The sequence below is a fragment of the Musa acuminata genome, chromosome BXJ1-8 (assembly GCF_036884655.1).
Source record: "Musa acuminata AAA Group cultivar baxijiao chromosome BXJ1-8, Cavendish_Baxijiao_AAA, whole genome shotgun sequence".
Classification (NCBI taxonomy): domain Eukaryota; kingdom Viridiplantae; phylum Streptophyta; class Magnoliopsida; order Zingiberales; family Musaceae; genus Musa; species Musa acuminata.
The window spans coordinates 21,094,811-21,113,857 of record NC_088334.1 but is presented as its reverse complement, the minus strand read 5'-3'; the positions used below and the strand labels follow the sequence as shown (position 1 = coordinate 21,113,857).

Here is a 19,047-nt window from a genome sequence, read left to right as displayed (position 1 = left end):
GCAACAATCTTCGTAGCTGCAGCCTCAATGACTCAGCATCATCTTCATGAGAACTACCTTCATCAACTATATCTTTTCCATTTTGTCTTGCCATGATCTCTAATCTTTAGCTCTGATATCAAACAGATACCGGGGGTGATGCAGAATGGGGGTTAAACCAGAATAGATTTTGACAGAAAACCGATAGTAGAGCTGTATTTGTTGGAATGAGTATTTCGGATAGAAAAGTCATAGTAGACAAGGAACGAATTCTTGAAGAAAAGTCACAGTACAGTTGTATTTGCTAAAATGAGTGTTTTGAATAGAAAAGGCACGAACTCATGATAAAACTTAAATAAGATCGAAAAATAGCTCACCACCAAGTTAAAATCACAAAGGGATATAGAAAATTCACCACCCCAAGGATTATAAACGAGGATACAGAACTGAAAACAAAAGACTCACCACTCAAGGATGCATCCAAGAGATACAGAGTTTAAGAGAGTACTCCAAGAAAGCTTCTGTCAAAATATCATCAGTTTTTATAGTCCTTTCTAAGCCCTAAACACCAAAATAAGTACTAGTGCATGAAATTACCCTTCATGCATAGGGAATTTCGAAATTAAGAGTTTTACAACTGCAAACCAACTCCTTTAATGCATTTCTTGGTCATGAAGAAAAGCACCTTGAAACAACTTTAACTTTGTGCAGGGAATATGCTGGTGAGCTATCATATTTGAGTGGGTTGAGTTAAAGATTATGAGGCAACATTGTTGGCTGAAAAAAAAATCATATCATCAGCAAGGTCCATATGAGCAGATTGTAGCAAATTAGACAATCCCATTTCACCCTCCTATCGTCCTATGTTACTCGTGCTTCCTTCATTTTTGATGTATCAAATTTGGAGTATTTGGAATTGTTTCTTCGGATGTTTTTATGCTTGAGTTTTGAATTTTTTTCTATGGAATTTCTAGAGGTTATGTTTTCTACTCGATCAATGGTAATCGTTTTGGAATTGAGTTTTACAAGAATCTAGTATGCGTGCACTGAGTGTTTGTTACTTATTGTAGATTGGGTGGAAAGCTTTTAGTGGAAATAGCATTTGAGCATTCCAACATAAAGTGGGTCTGTGCATTAGTTTTTATGAATTCATTGGACAACTGATGTTGTTCAAACAACATTAGGAGGTACTGTGCATACATAAGATACAACATTGTGCATGTAAAGTTGCACATCAGTGTGCACTGGGTCAGTTGAGAACAGTAGCTGCCTGCTGTAGTGAACAATGTAGTTTGATACTTTAAATACATGCAAGTTTGATATGTTATTTTAGTTTTAGTTTATTTTTATTAATCATGAAATATAAATTTTAAATTATAATATTTAGGAGTGTCTCATTTTGCTCGGGTGACCGCCTAGGCGAGTGCCTAGTGCCTCGGGTATTTTGGGACCGTGGTGTCTTTCGGCGCCTAGCACTTTTGACTACATAGTTTTCTAAACAACTAATTACCCCTTGAAAAATAAGTTATTTTCAGTGACTCGGGCAATCAGAAATGTATCTTTTCTAACTGGTGCTGTTGTTTTGCAGATGGAAGAGAATAATCAATTAAGAAATGAGCTCCAAATTAAAACACAAGAGTTGAAGAGATATGTAAGCAATCTAACCCACTTACTTTTCTTCAGTTTTTCATTTCAGAAGTTATGTTTATTCTGTGGTATTTTTTGAAATAGATGCCCCTGGTATCTATGTTTTTGATGAAGTTGCATGTTGATTTGAAAATTTTACTTCTCAAGGATAAGAACTGATTAGAGTTGATGGACATAATTTGAGAGTGGGCACACTGTGCATGGACTACATCATGCAAGATTGGAATAATCATAATTGGTCTTTAAGCCAATAATCAATTATAATAACAATAAGTTCTATTTAATCTTAATAGGTTCTTACCTTTATAAATGATTCTAGTGTTTATATTTCATGTCAACCATGATATGCTAACTAGGTACAAAAAAACATTGAGCTTTTGACATAAAAGTTAATGGCAACCATGAGATGCTAAATAGGTGCAAAAGAAAAAAAACATTGGGCTTTTGATACTTAATTATTTGATATTGACAAGACATCAAATCTCTCTTTAAACTAAACCATTTTCTAGCATAAAACACAACAGTATAAAACTATTTGATTTTGTTGAGATATCATTGTTAATTTTGCAGCGTCTGTATATTCTAAGAACTAATTGTAGGTTGGTGTTATGTTTTTCAAATAGAAAAAAAAGTTGGGTCCTCATCAGGTTGGCCAACTTTATGTGGATATGCAAGAAATTTTCACTTATTCAACAATGTCAAAGGCATAATGTGAAGAATATCATCTGCCATCTTACTGCAACATTCAAAGGTTTTTAAGCATTGGTGATTAATATTTTTAAGTGATTTAATATTCGTAGTTTATGGCAATCATAATGTGCTTATTAGGTGCAAGAAAACCATTGAGATTGTGATAGTTGACAATCTGTTTTCTAGTAAGAGTGCAAAGCTTTCTCTTTACCAGCTGATGGCACAAAGCACAACAATGTAAACTATCTGATGTCAACCTCATAGGCATAATTGGAGGAATCTCATCTGCCATCTTACTGCAAAAGAACAACTGATGTATAATTTCATCTCTCTAAATTCTGATGGGTAACATAAGTGATCTGACAAGGGCCAACATTTGGGTCCTAACTCCTAAGGTTCTTTGAGCAATATCTGTTGCCATCTTAATACAGTGAGAAATATTTACCACTTTATATTTAACAATTGCCAGAGCGACATATGGTAAGGAAACAAATTCTAGTTATGGTGAAAAAATTAGCAACTTCTTGAACATCTTTAGATGGTTAATTTATAATTAACAGATGCACAACAATCACTTCATGATGATAGCATGATTGCTTGTCATGCACATCAATCACTTCAAATGTTACATTTATTGCTTGTTATTTTTTGATCTTTATCGATACATTAATAAAGCATAATTTTCAGTGCTCAAAAGCTCCAAGATGCAACCATAAACTTCATATTTTTTGACACTGATAATACTATCCGAAGAAGTGTCTTCAAATAATCTAGATGTTCCTCTAAGTTACAACTATAGCCAATTTATTAGCTTCATAGTTTTCATAGAAACAACATAAGTAGCTTTTGCATCATAAAAGAGGCATATTTTTGAAGTCCATGGCATCAAGAGTTGGACTCTCTGAGGAGGTGGTAAACTGGTCATCTCTGGTTGTTTTATGTTCACTTGTTAAGAAGGCAATTAAAAATACTCAGGCAGTTGCACGCTTAAGAAGTTACTCTCAGATGCAATCACAATGATCATATGGATAACTTTCAAACTTTTTTGTCTTAGCATGCATGTATTTTTGGAACTTCTGCCATTGGACGAGGACTTAGAAAACCTCTTCTCTTTTTTGGCATGGCAGGTTAACATTTTGCATTGTTTTGTTCGTCGAATCAGTTTGAGTTAACATCCTCATCTTTGTTGAAAATTCTCTTTAATGTTAGAAGAACTTGGAAGATATGTGGTTCAATTCCTTGTTTCTGTTCTTTCATGTAAAGCATCCAACTTTCCACAGTTTTCTCTACTTCGAGACAGTTGTCCATTGAACAACTATCTCGATAGTGTCACTTATTGCTGCGTCTTATTCTTGTATGTTCCTCTAAGTATATATATGCTTGAGTCTGTCATCTACTTTTCCAACAAAAAAGTTAAGCCTTATGTAAATGTGTTAGAAACAAGTAATATGTGATCTATTGGTATTTGCATGGATTTTGTTAACTATTCTGATTAGGGTTCATTCCAGGAAGATTTATACAGGCTTCATAATTGTATGATGTAATTGACTCTGTGATATATTCCATTATTATTACAAAAGCAATTAAAGATCAATTTATGTTCGATGTCTTCACAGATCTGACTCGTGGATATGACTTTTTTCCATTCTATTTTTCAGAGATTAGAGGTTACATCTTCAAGACCTTCTGAGATACCAACAAATGACGATGTGGAGGCCTACAAAACTCATCATTCTAATTCTTCAGCTGGAACTCAGGTGGACAGGAACAGATGGGTGGATAATCGTTCTTCATTGAATCCTCAGGGTATGCTTGTAATTCATCAGAATGGGGTTGCTAGAAGGGAGGAATCTTCTGTGAAAACTAGCACAATAAATCAACATTATTTTGAGGGCAACAAGGTTAATGGAGATTTAAAAAAATTTCCTGGAACACAGTCTGGTGGAGATAGTGCTGGTCCATCTCAGTACTCGACACCATCGTCTAGATCCCTTTCTCCTAACAGGTAAGCTTATGTGCAGCATGGAAATTTATTATGTCACATTTATACCATGAATCTTTGAATGCAGTCTTGACAATTTATGATGTTGAGTGTGGTATACCCTTTTGGTAGGCAACAGAAGGATGGAGAACATGATCAGCGGTTTCATTCACCTGGAAATGGACTGGTGCCAGTGACTGGTATCAATTCAAATATTCTCTGGAAACAGGTATTTTCTATTTCTCTAGAATTGCAATTGCAATTACTTGTGTTTGGAAGTGAGATATTATTTTTGTCAGGAACTCATTGTCAAGGTCAGAGAGCATGAAGAAGAAATAGCTCAGTTAAGGAAACATCTTGCTGACTATTCAGTGAAGGTGAATGAAAGCATGATATAGTCTCTATATCCCTTCTTTGGCTGTGGAAATTTCTATTGTTAATCAAATTGTGGTACATTGTTTATAGGAAACACAAATACGCAATGAGAAATATGTTCTAGAAAAGCGTATTGCTTATATGCGTATGGTGAGCAAGCTTATCACTATCCTGAAACTCTATAATTGTTGATATTAAACTTGTCATTGTTAAGTAAAAGAAATCTCACAAATCAATGATTCAGGCATTTGATCAGCAACAGCAGGATTTGGTTGATGCAGCATCAAAAGCTATTTCCTACAGACAAGATATTATTGAAGAGAACATCCGTCTAACATATGCATTGCAAGTACTGTTTCTTGTTGATTATTGAACTTCCTCGTCATTTTGACATGTAGAACTTTGAATATATTTATACACATGAGTTTCTATTGGTTAATGGTTGTTCCTATTTAATACTACCCATTGAGTTACATTTTCTGCTAAGTAATAGGAAAAAGTTTTATCTTTCTTAAATCTTGTTGGATTCTGCTAAGTAATAGGAAAAAGTATTATCTTTCTTAAATCTTGTCGGATCGGTTGAGATCGAGTAGGATTGGCCAATCTGGCTAGATTTGGTTGGCAGTTGGTGAATCCAACTTGGCCTGGATTAGATTGTAATTGGCCATTCTTAAAAAATTATTGGCAGATCAACCAATCCATCTCAGCCAAACAAAATTCCAGCTGGTTCCATGTTGCAGATCAGGATTTCCTGATTGTCTGGGTAGTTTTGTTAGTGTCTGCTTCTGATGCAGATTGATTTATCTTTTCTAGCATTTTATGATCTGTAGCCATTTATTAACTGCTTTGACATTCAAAATCATGGTTGTTTTTCTGGGTATTGTTAGTGTGTAGGAAAAATCAATTGATTTCTTTAGAGTAATTTTCAGCACTGTCAATCAGTAATGAGATTTTGTATCCATTTCTGTTCTTTATGTAGGCGGCACATGCAGAGAGATCAACTTTTGTATCTTCTTTAGTACCTCTTTTATCAGAACATGGTCTCCAGCCTTCTGTAGTTGATGCTCAGTCAATTGTCAGCAATCTCAAGGTTAGTGTATTGAGTTTTCTGTAAATATCTTAGCTATCAGAACCAGTTTTTTTGCATGTGAACATTGGGACCTTATTTGCTGAGTTTCTTGAATTTGTTCTATGATGTGAGCCTAGTGTAGTTATGCATGTTCATGTTTTGTGTTTCTGCTAAATAACCATGGTTTGACAAACTGTGGCATGTTTTTGTTGCTAGACATACATAACATAGGCATCCATTGGATTGGTTCCTGATTAAAAAGACACAGAAAGGTCTTCTAAAGAGCAGATACTTTATTTTATATGTGGTCTATCCAACCTCATATTGATAGGACAAATTGTGTAGGATCTCACAGTCATTTATGCCTTTGCTTTTGAGGTATCATAAGCAATATTATGTGCTTCCATGCTAGCCTTCATCAGTATTCAGCTTGGTACATGACACTTTGATGAGCTGTGGCATTTAGGATTGAACACTTGAGCAAAAGAAAGTCGGTGTTTTGGAACAAGAGAAGTGCCTCTGTTGAAGTTGCCAGGTTGTTTTTCCAGGAAAATAAGATTGTGAATTTTGGTTTAAGTGGTAAATGCTGTTAGCTTAGCTTTTGAGAGTTGTGATTTCTCCTGCAACTGCAGATTACTAAAGGCAAAAACATTTGAAATACCAGAATATGTTTCGTACAGTTACATGCAAGTTTCAGTGATTCATACGCGAATCAAATGGTGCCAAGTGAAAAAAAAAGCATATTGATGCCTCACATATATGTGGTTGACCACATCCCACTAGAAAAATGCATCTATAATCTTGCCAAGGAATGTTGATGGGTATTTAGAAATTTAATCTGCTTGTGTCCTGCGGATGTACAATTTATGTCAAATTCTTTTTGACAACTGAAAAAAGATGTATCTGTTATGATCTCTTATGTGGTAGGCTGTTCCTTGTATAATCATCTCTTTCTTTATCATTGTTCATTTAATTCTCTTCTGATAGGTAGAAGGATGGCATGAAAAATCTGCTTAGGACCCAATGGATTTGTTGCAGCTATTTTCTGAGGAAGAGAACCTTTAATGCTGCATATCTCTAGATGAAATGAAGACTGCCTTGCATTTGATGATGATGTTAATGATCTAATATTGGGTAGTCCATCCTTAATGTCAGTAAATCCTATGGAATTACCAAGTGGAAGCATATGGAACTAAACTGTTAACTAGCTCTCCAAAAAAAAAAAAAAAGAACGAAGGCAATATTAAAACATCAACTATAAAGAACATTATGCACTGTGCCAAACTGAAATGGCATCTAGTAGTGGTGTTTACAATGTTCTGTTGTATGCCATCTGGTTACTGCAGTATATAGATTAGTATTAATCCATATTGAGGCTAATCAAGCTGAACTCATCATTTTGGTTGGTTACCACTTGGTGTTAAGACTTAAGAGTATCAATATTTTTTTGCTTGTTTGATCCTAATCATGTAAATCTCCTCTAGCTTCTGTTCCCGTGATTTGTTTGGGGGAAGGACTCGATTTTGATCCCTCCTCTGAGCAAATTTACATCTTTTGGGACGATTGAGAAAACCACTACAGGAAGAAATTTAGAAAGGAAACAATCTATTTTGCTCTTGAAAAGGAGTACCTAAAACATGCAACTACGAAGAGACTTTTTTTAGCAGCAAGCTTGACTTCTCAAGGCTGCAAGTTGGCTGCCGCCTCTCTCTCTGTCTCTCTCTCCTCTTTCTCAATCGCTAGTAGCTCTCCTTAGGGTGTTGTGGATGGCTACCACTGTTGCTGGAGTGGCTACTACGGCTGTTGAAGAAGAAGCTGTGGACTCCTCTCTCAAACTCTAGGGCCAGTTGGACTTCTTTGATCTTCTGACGAAGCCGTTGTCTCTCAACTCTAGGGTCAGCTGCTGCTGGATTCTGATGGTTGAGGCTGTTGCAGATTCTCAACATTTAGGGCCGGCTGCTGTGATGAAGCTGTTAGGAACGAGTCGGCACTAAGAGGGAGGGGTGAATTAGTGCAGTGGTAAAATCATGGATTCAAATTGTTTCGTTTCGTACGATAAAACCGATTTATGAAATGCTTAACTTTGAAGGCAATAAGAAGAGTGTAACAAGTAATGAGAAGGCAGTTTGCAGTTAAAGTAAATTGCTCAAGACAAAACGCAAACCAGATTTTTATAGTGGTTCGGTCGTCGTGACCTACATCCACTCTACCGATTCCTCTTCCGTCGAGGCCACCGGTATTCACTATCGATCTTCCTTTAGTAGGCAAAGACTAACTACCTTTTACAACTCGATTCTCCATTTATCGGGTTTAGGAGATAACCCTTACACCCCCAATTACTCCTCTCTCAAACTATTCTAACACTTAGAAGAAGGAGAGAAGTTCACACAAGATTGCAACAGCGTTTCTTTCTTTTTTTACTCTCAATACTTGTGTTTGTTAACCAGGGATGAGAGGGGTATTTATAGGCCTCAAGTTGATTCAAACTTGGAGCCTAAAAATATCCCATCCCGGGTTTCCTGGGTACGGGTGGTACCACCGCCAGTGTCAGTCTGACACTGACATTGCATTGGGCGGTACCACCGACTGACAAGGGTGGTGCCACCACCTGGCACCCTGCCACTAGGTGGTACCATCGCCCAGAATTCCTGGGGTGCTGTTCCCCAAGCGGTGCCACCGTCGGCCAGGCTTTCAACATCCTGGTTGGGCCTTGAATCCGGCCCAAACCAGCCCAACTTCGGGCCCAGTTGGCCCCTAACAGAGTTGATAGGATTACTTCCCAATCCCAACTCTAATTATGTGCTAACTACGATTCCTAAGACACATTCTGAGCAAAATAAATCCGGTTTCTTCCGGCGAGCTTCCGGCGAACTTCCGACGATCTCTCGACAATGTTTCGGCGGACTCCCGACAAGCTCCTGGACTTCTCGGTTGGTTCCAATAGAACTTCCGACGAACTCTCGAACTCCCAACGAAATCACGTTCTTGACTCCGGGACTTCATTTTGCTTTATGCCTTGCTATCGTAGTTAATCCTGCACACATAAAAACACACTTCGATCTAGACAATTATTGCTAAGCATGAATCATGTTGTCCGGCATGTCATTAGTCCATCGACGCTTCGTTCAATTCTTCGACGCACTGTCCTCTCTTGTGGTCTATTGCCCAATCAGCCAGTTAACCTCCGCAACTCCGATATCCTTGGCGCAATATTCGCTCTTCTTGGCTCGATGCCCGAATCCATGGCCTGAAGCCTTCTGTCGATACGTCGATCGATCCTCCGACGCGACATTAAATCGTCTGACATGTTTTTCTCAGGCCCAACATGATTCTTCCTGCTTTAACTGTCTCTCACTAATCGAAGCATCCTGCATCACTCAAAACACATATCAAATCATAAACACTTATCAATTGGTTTTATTATCAAAATTCGAGATTCAATAATCTCCTCTTTTTGATGATGACAACCAATTAATGATGGAGTTAATCTTAACTCCCTCTATCAATATGCCATATTGATAGAACCTTGAATTCAAGCTCAATTTAAGTCATTGTAAATTTATCATGAATATTTGCAACACGTCATCATGCATAATATGATCATACTTCTCCCTCTTTGTCATCAACAAAAAGGAGAAGTGTAACTTTCAAGTGTTTGGACATACAGGTTCAAATCATTGCATAATAAACATAATATCAAGTTTTGTCATCATGCAATTTAGTAAAAATTTTGAGTTTTGCAAGTTTGTAAATTTTGCTAGATGTGCAAGTTTAGCATGTTTTGCTTCTTGAGATAGGCAAGATAACACTTTTTCTCCATGCAATTTGCAAGCTAGCAAATTTTTGCTTCCTTTGCAATGTTTGATCTAGCAATACTTTATCTCTCCCTTTGTCATTATCAAAAAGAAGGGAAGAATATAATTTTGTAATTCTTTCCCCTTTACAGTAATTTTCAAAGTATGACAAAGGTAAAGTATCAATCTTATTTACGTATCATTATATTTTCAAATTAAAACATGCACAATTTCAAAACCTTACATTTGTATCCTTACTTCATGCATGACACAAATAAATCAATCATCATATCATACATGATACTCATAAGCTAGCAAATTTATATCATTTTAGAGTATCAAAACAATATCATGAGTATTTCATGCATTCATATCATCAATGTTTCAATCATTATTTCAATCATAAAAAATGAAAGATCAAGTCTAAAATTCGAGAAATCAAGAGAAACCATGATCCATTTTAACAAATCTCCTCTTAAATAATTAACGAAAAGAATTCTTAGGAGATCATATAATAAAAGATATTTAAATGAAATTTTAAGTCATGAATTTCGAAAATGATATTCTCTTTAATAAATCGCAAAAGAAAATGTTGGAGAAAAAGATTTTAATTCATGCATAAGAAATCTTATGATTCACATAGAAAAATCTCCTCTTTAGTAAAATACCAAGAAAAATCGTAGGAGTACAAAGAAGAGATATTGATTAAAAAAATATCTCAAGTAATTCCAATAAACCAAGATCATGATTTTGATAAAACTTATTTAAATTCAGATCGTCAAAATCATTAAAATCTCAACATTTCTTTTAAGAGATTCAAAATGGTATAAATAATTTTATTGATCTCTTAATGAAAAATCAATAAGGTAGGGATTGAGAAGTTTTCAAGAAAAATGCTTTCCTCTTTTTGTTTCAACTTATTGATTGATTTCATACATGTATGTTTTTTTCTTTTATGCCAAATCCATACATCATTCATTAACACCAAAAAAGAACTTTTAAAAGATTGAAAAAATTATTATGCATAAGTTCAAAATATAAACTCGTTAAGTATGCCTTCAAATCATCATTATATTTTCATTAAGACATCAAGCATGGTTTCGTTGAACATAATGTTGAATGATTCTTAAAGATATTTAAACTTTTTTTGGTTTCAATTTGTGTGATTGACTTTATATTAGCATGTCCAAATATTTTTTCTTATGTCAAAACCATGCATTAACGTTTAAAACGGAAAGATCAAAAAAATTATCAAGATCAAAAAGTGTAACACATAATTCCAAAACATATGATTTCAAATCATTACTTCAAGTCCTTATGCATAAAAATCATCAAGTATGATACAAACATTTATTTTCAAAATATTCATCATGATAAGGCATACAAGCCAAAGAAATCATTAAGCATAAAGCATATTCATCAAGCATGGTTTCATTGAGCATAAGACATTTTTAATCAAAATCATTTTGTTTGTTTATCATAAAACATATAATTTTCATGATTATTTTTAAAATCACTAGAAAGGTAAGCATGATCCAATTTTATTTTTGTATTTTCATTAAACATGCAATTCAAAAAAAATATATATAATTTTTCTCAACTAATTTAAGAACAACTCATGAAAAACATTATGTAATTTCGAAATAAATTAAAGGAGTTTCGTTTGAGTTGTTTACCTCATTGTCGAATACCGTTAAGGCGTAGTTTGCCACCTCGCCTTTGTTTTTCTCCTCGTCTTCGGATGAGCTTGATTCGTCCAAAGTCGCCTTCTTCTTCTTTTCAAGTTCATTTTTAATTTTCGATTCTTGTTTTAAAAATTTCATGAGGAGTTCAAGTTCACCATCACTTGAGCTTATGCTCGAGTGGTCTTCAATTGTTCTAAGTCCGAAATCCTTCCTGTTCTTTGGAAGGTGGTTCTCAAGTTCTTCACGTGCATTGCACGTCATTTCATAGGTCATCAAAGACCCTATAAGTTCTTTAATTGGTAAATGGTTCAAGTTTTTTGATTCTTGAATAGCCGTTACTTTTGAATCCTAACTCTTATTAAGAGAACGTAAAATCTTGTTTGCAAGTTCAAAATCCGAAAAACTTCTACCAAGTGCTTTTAAACCATTGAGTACATTCGTAAAACGAGTGTACATGTTAACAACGGTTTCACTTGACTTTATTCGAAAAAGTTCAAAATCATGCATTAAAAAGTTGATTTTCGAATCTTTAACTTTGCTAGTGCTTTCATGTGTGATTTCGAGAGTGTGCCATATATCAAAAGCCGATTCACAAGTAGAAATCCGATTAAATTCAGTTTTATCCAAAGTGCAAAACAAAGCATTCATAGCTTTCACATTTAAAGAAAAAATCTTCTTCTTCAAATCATTCCAATGGTTCATTGGAAGAGAAGACTTTTGAAATCCATTTTTGATAATATTCCATAAATTCAAATCCAACGAAAGCAAGAAAACTCTCATTCGAGTTTTCCAATATATGTAGTCTATCCCATTGAACAAGGGAGGATGAATGAAAGAGTGACATTTTTGTAAGTCTAAAAGAATATTATTTCTCTTGGGTGTTAAACCAAATGAGAAAAACGAGGCTCTGATACCAACTGTTAGGAATAAGTCGGCACTAAGAGGGGGGGGGGGGGGGGGTGAATTAGTGCAATGGTAAAATCCCGGATTTAAATCGTTTCGTTTCGTACGATAAAACTAATTTCGGAAATGCTTAACTTTGAAGGCAATAAGAAGAGCGTAACAAGTAATGAGAAGGCAGTTTGCAATTAAAGTAAATTGTTCGAGACAAAACGCAAACCAGATTTTTATAGTGGTTTGGTCATCGTGACCTATATCCACTCCACCGATTCCTCTTCCGTCGAGGCCACTGGCATCCACTATCGGTCTTCCTTCAATAGGCGAAGACCAACCACCTTTTACAACTCGATTCTCCTTTTACCGGGTTTAGGAGATAACCCTTACACCCCCACTTACTCCTCTCTCAAACTATTCTAACACTTAGAAGAAGGAGAGGAGTTCAAACAAGATTGCAGCAGTGTTTCTTTCTTTTTTTACTCTCAAACTTGTGTTTATTAACCGGGGATGAGGGGTATTTATAGGCCTCAAGTTGATTCAAACTTGGAGCCTAAAAATATCCCATCCTGGGTTTCCTGGGTACGGGTGGTACCACCGCCAGTGTTAGTCTGACACTAACATTGCACTGGGCAGTACCACCGCCTGACAGGGGCGGTGCCACCGCTTGGCACCCTACCATTGGGTGGTACCACCGCCCAGAATTCCTGGGGTGCTGTTCCCCAGGCAGTGCCACCGTCGGCCAGGCTTTCAACATCCTGGTTGGGCCTTGAATCCGGCCCAAGCCAGCCCAACTTCGGGCCCAATTGGCCCTTAACAGAGTTGATGGGATTACCTCCCAATCCTAACTTTAATTATATACTAACTACGATTCCTAAGACATTCTAAGCAAAATAAGTATGGTTTCTTCTGGTGAGCTTTCGGCGAACTTCCGACGATCTCTCGGCAATGTTCCGACGGACTCCCGGCAAGCTCCTGGACTTCACGACGATCTTCTTGGCGAGTTCTGACGAGCTTCTTTGGCAAGCTCCTGGACTTCTCGGTTGGTTTCGGCAGAACTTCCGATGAACTTCCGGACTTCCGACGAACTCTCGAATTCCCAACGAAATCACGTTTTTGACTCCGGGACTTCATTTTGCTTTCTGCCTTGCTATCGTAGTTAATCCTGCACACATAAAAACACACTTTGATCTAGACAATCATTACTAAGCATGAATCATGTTGTTCGGCATGTCATTGGTCCATTGACGCTTCGTCCGATTCTTCGGCGCATCGTCCTCTCTTGCGGCCTATTGCCCAATCGGCTAGTTGACCTCTGCAACTCCGATATCCTTGGCGCAATATCCGCTCTTCTTGGCTCGATGCCCGAATCCATGGCTCGAAGTCTTCTGTCGATACGTTGATCGATCCTCTGGCGCGACGTCCAATCTTTTGACATGTTTTTCTCCGGCCCAACATGATTCTTCCTACTTTAATTGTCTCTCACTAATCGAAGCATCTTGTGTCACTCAAAACGCATATCAAATCATAAACACTTATCAATTGGTTTTATCATCAAAATACGAGATTCAACAGAAGCTTCTGATGTTTTTTCTGCTGTGAATAGTGCTGCCACACCTTTTATAACTATGGAGGGGAGGACTCCTAACTAGGGTTGGATTCTCAATTGGAGTCCAACTCTCCATTCAATCTGAGTTAAACTCGGATTGAGCTGGATGGGTTCTTTTAGCTAACTGAATCTAGCTCTTGAGCTTGGGTTTAGTTTGGCCAGATTAAAATTGAATTGGAGTTCGACTCGAACTCCGGTTGAGCTGAATTGGAGCACGACTTGAATTGGGTGTAATCATTCCCGGGTCATCCTCCCTTTAACATGCTCCTGAACCAACACCCAAGCAGCCTCCTAGTCTCAGGACATGTCCAGTAGCATAGTGGATATGCATCAAGCCATCTGGATGGTTTTTGATGTGTCTTTTGATGTACCCTTCTTAATACCAATGCAGATTATCTTGTTATGGATGGTACATCCTGATCAAGGATTTAAATACTTATTCTATGTATGTTTTAGCAACCTATTGAACCAAGATGATACTGTTAAACTAGTGGTAAACCAACCTATACAGTCCGGTACCATTAAATGAACCAGTAGAATTTTTATAAGCAAATAATATGTGAACTCAGATTGAACTACATAGATTTCGATATGGTAATTGGTCAGACTGGTAAATACATGGTTGGTGGGTTCATGTTAGGACTCTAGCTAGGAGAGTCATAATTGAGAGGGACATTCATGTAAAACCTACCTAAGCCGACCCCTATTAAAGAGGTGAAGAGGCCGGCTAGGGTTAGGAGATTGTTTCTTAGAGATGAATTAGGAGTTGTAAAGGAATAGGAGTCTTGAGTAGAAGTCCTATTAGGAGTTGGTTAGAAGTAGGAGTCTTGAGTAGGAGTCCTATTAGGAGTTAGGGTTTAGAAACCCTATAAATAGCCATGTATTCCTCCTCTTTTGATAAGCAATAGATGAATCTTTTCTACAGCCTTTGAGCAGCAACTTGGAGGGAGGAACCCCTATAGAGTTCCAAGGAGGCCGATCCCCTAAAGAGATCAACCCCAAGTTTAGAATTTGTAAGGGTTCTAACACCTGGTATAGTTCCAAGGAGGCCGATACCCTAAAGAGATCAACCCCAAGTTTAGAATCTGCAAGGGTTCTAACACCTGGTATCAGAGCAGCGTTCTTGGCATCTCGCTTCCCTTCCACTGCCATCCATCAGCCCTCCACAACCGCCCAAAGCAATTCCCACAATTGCTTAAAAGATCGTCGTCGAATTCCGCCATCATCTCCACCACTGCGGATCATCCTTTGATCTCCCCGTGAATTGCGACAGGTTCTGGTTTTCTACCTTACTGCTGCTGCAATTTAGTTATCCTTATTTGAAAATCCCAAAAAAATTATTCCTATATTGCTGCATAAACTTTTCGTCATAAAGTTTTCATCTCTACGACGAAAGATACATTGCAGAATTCCAACCGTATAGCACCGTCTGTTTGATCTTGCTACTATGTTTTTTCTAACCAAATCTTTACGAAATTTTTATGACATCTTTGACATTTCCTAACAGTAGATTTCCTTTGGTTTTGTTAAAAAATTCTCAATATAAACTATTGATATTTTACGTCTAATCTGCTATACTTGAAAATCTACACTGTAAAATTTCAGTCGCATAACACTGTTTGTTTGATCTTGATACTACGTTGTTTCTATCCAAATCCCTACGAAATTTTTATGATGGCTTTGATACTTCCTAACAGGGGATTTCCCTTTGGTTTCATCAAAAATTCTCAATATAAACCACTGATCTTTTACGTCCAATATGCTATACTTAAAAATCTGTACTGCAGAAAATTTCAGCCGCATATTGTTGCCTTAACCCATCTATTTGCAATCTTTTTTGAATGAAATTTCTTATACACTTCATATATCATCTTGGCTTCTATCTATGATTGATCTATTAAGAAATTCATCTCTAAAAACGATTTTATGTTGCTGCAAATTTTCGTCATAACCCGTTGAAATTTCTCGATGAGAATTCTGCAATCGCAACTTGCACCAATTTCCTTGCTGTTATACTACCGAAATTTTCTTGATTAAATTAGACATCCTTGCTGTCATATAAACTGTGATTTTGCTATCAATTCCCTCCTCAATTCTCTCAAGTTTTTGGTGGAAATTACGTCGAGAAACCGTTGTTTCTTCGATGACAATTCTACTCTTACAAGACAGCACATACTTGCTGCAACTTCCACTTATTTGTAGCAAACCTTTGCTACCATCTACCACAGATCCAAAGCTTTCATCTACAACCCTAAAACTCCACCAAACCACACCCTCAAACTGCACCCAAAATAGCCACAAAACAAGCCTAAACCGTAGCCTACATCCATCGATTTACTAACCCTTTCAACCATCACCTCTCTCAACCAATACATGCCTTTAACCCGACAACAAAAGAGAGATCTTAACATCACAGATTTGGCGGCATATACTATGACATCTGAGGAGGTAAATAATGTTAAATTCAAAGCCTTCGAGGCGCGAATGGAGGATAAGATTCGGACGCTCTTTACCGAACTCAGATTGGGCCGACCACTAAGCCCGAAGAAATCACATCAAGGAGAGAGCTTTGCCCAATCGCACTAAGCCCAAAGATATGACTTCCAAGAGAGGGGAAGCTCTATGACCAACCTCAACTATCCATGCATGAGAGTGGATTTCCCTAGATGGGAAGAAGGAGACCCGATTGGTTGGATCTCGCGCGCGGAGCGATATTTTCAATACCATAAAACCGCGGATGCATTTATGGTGAAAATTACAGCTATACATCTTGAAGGGGATGCTCTACAGTGGTTTGACTGGTTTGAACATACTTATGGAGTCCTTTCATGGTGACAATTCAAAGAAGGACTGCTGGTCCGCTTCAGACCAATCGATTACGAGAATATTGACGGACAACTAGCAAAGATCCGACAAACCTCTACCATTCAAGAGTACCAAACCAGGTTTGAAATGTTATCTAATCAAACTCGTGATTGGTCTCAAAAACAGCTATTGAGGACCTTCATTGAGGGCTTGAAGCCGGAGATCCGAGGAGAAGTTAAAGCGCGACAACCGTACACGCTTATGGCAGCCATCTCTTTCGCACGACATCAAGAGAAGCAATTGAACCATAAAGCTCGGAGGGCTAGAGTCGCTCCTCAACCAGCAATATTGAAGCCGTCAGCCCCCCCTACTGTTGACCAAGTCCCTACACCAAAGAGGTTAACAAGGGAAGAGCTTCGGGAGCAATATGCGAACGGGTTATGTTGGCATTGCGACGAGCCGTAGAGCCGTGAGCATCATTGTAGTAAAGGGAGACTTCTTATGATTGAACCAATAGAAGAAGAGGTCATTGGACATCTAGAAGAGAGCCTTGAACATGAAGAAGAAGATGCAGAAGAAGATCCACAACCGACCGAAGTTACGGTACATGCACTAGCCGGCTACTCAAACCCGCAAACGATGAAAGTTGGAGGCCTTCTCAAACAAGAACCGATCACTGTTCTCATCGACACGGGCAGTATTAATAACATTCTAAACAGTAAGGTTGCTGTCCAGATGGCCTTACCTATCGAGAATTGCAGCAGGTTTGACGTTAAGGTCGCCGATGGATGGATTTTGAAGTATGATCGTAGGCGCCCGCAAGTGAAACTGTTGCTGATCATGAGGCCTTACCAAGAGATAATTACATATTTCTTCCTTCTCCCTCTTGATGATAATGAGGCCATGCTCAAAATTAAATGGTTGACGACATTAGGTGATATTTCTTGGAATTTTATGCAACTAATTATGAAATTTTACAGTAAGGAGAAACAAGTGATACTGAACGGGAAACATGGGGGCGACATAACGACGATTTGCACACAACAAATGGAGAAGGTTTTGCATAAAGCATGCAGCAGATTTTTGGTACAACTTGAGCAACAAACTAAGGGAGAGCCAATATAATTTGAAAATCCAAACCTACTTCCTTTGCTTGCTGAATTTTCAGATATATTTGACGAACCGTACAACCTACCTCTTACCCGTCGGCATGATCATTATATAATGATTCTTTCAAGCAAACCTCCAGTAAATACTCGGCCATATCAATATCTACATCTCCAGAAGGATGAAATAGAAAGGATTGTAAACGAGATGCTCGAAACAGGAGTTATTCGGCCAAGTTGCAACCTCTATTCTTCACCGGTGCTACTTGTACGCAAGAAGGACGGAACATGACGAATATGCGTTGATTATCGAGCTTTCAATGGCATAACCATCAAGGACAAATACCGTATTCCAATAGCAGATGAATTGCTAGATGAAAGGGAGCACAAATCTTTACAAAGCTGGACCTTTGATCCGGGCATCATCAAATATGAGTGTGCGAAGAAGACATACCGAAAACCACCTTTTGAACACACAACAACCACTACGAATTTTTGCTTTCTTTAACAGAAGGTGGAATATCTTGGGCATATCATATCAGAGGAAGGTGTGACAGTGGACCCCTTCAAAATTGAAGCAATGCAAAACTGGCCTACCCCGAGAAACATAAAATTGCTACAAGGCTTTCTGGGTTTAACAGGCTACTATCGTAAGTTCGTGAAAAACTATGGAGAGATCAATGCACCACTTACTTTCTTACTGGAAAAAGATGTCTTCCAATGGTTAGACAGAGCCTCCGCTGCCTTCGACAAACTTAAGGCAGCAATGACGACGACGCCAGTGCTAACACTACCAGATTTCAATCGACCCTTCATTATTGAGGCCGACACATCTGGAGTCGGAATTGGAGCCATTCTCATGCAAGATGGTCAACCACTCGCATACACTAGCAAGGCATTATCTCCCTCCCATCAAAATAAGTCAACATATGATAAGGAGATGCTCGCCATTGTGCGCGCAGTAACGAGGTGGAGACCCTACTTTATTGGTCGACGATTTCAAATTAAAATCGACCATAAAAGCCTCAAGTACTTTTTGGAGCGAAAGATATCATCCCCTGAGCAGCAAAAATGGGTAACAAAACTTCTTAGATTTGATTATGAAATAACTTACAAAATGGGGAAAGAGAATGTTCTTGCAGATGCGTTTTCGCAACTACCCGAGCAAGCTGAAGTTTCGGCCATTTCACTTCCGACCAGCGACCTCCTTGAGGATATTAAGATGGAATGGCAGGAAGTTTCAGAGACTAGTAAGATTATAAAAAAATTGGAAGAAGCACCAAGCTCCGTAGCTCATTACAATTGGGACTCAAAAGAATTACACTATAAGGGACGCATTGTGCTTATGATAAATTCTACTTGCATCTTCACGAGCAGATTTTGGACAAAGTTATTCCATATGCAGGGTACTAA

General features: G+C 37.8%; 1 protein-coding gene across 4 annotated transcripts in view; it reads left to right on the top strand.

Moving 5' to 3' along the window:
* The window catches only part of LOC135587674 (uncharacterized), a 52,271-nt gene that overhangs the window by 18,570 nt on the left and 14,654 nt on the right, over positions 1–19,047 (top strand). For 3 of the 4 annotated variants that reach the window (XM_065079316.1, XM_065079315.1, XM_065079314.1), the window contains exons 2-8: positions 1,568–1,630; positions 3,975–4,321; positions 4,430–4,526; positions 4,597–4,674; positions 4,763–4,822; positions 4,917–5,021; positions 5,652–5,762. In XM_065079316.1, coding sequence (XP_064935388.1) covers positions 1,568–1,630; positions 3,975–4,321; positions 4,430–4,526; positions 4,597–4,674; positions 4,763–4,822; positions 4,917–5,021; positions 5,652–5,762 — 861 coding nt within the window. The remainder of the gene's footprint in view (positions 1–1,567; positions 1,631–3,974; positions 4,322–4,429; positions 4,527–4,596; positions 4,675–4,762; positions 4,823–4,916; positions 5,022–5,651; positions 5,763–19,047) is intronic. The other variant, XM_065079317.1, reaches the window with a different exon arrangement.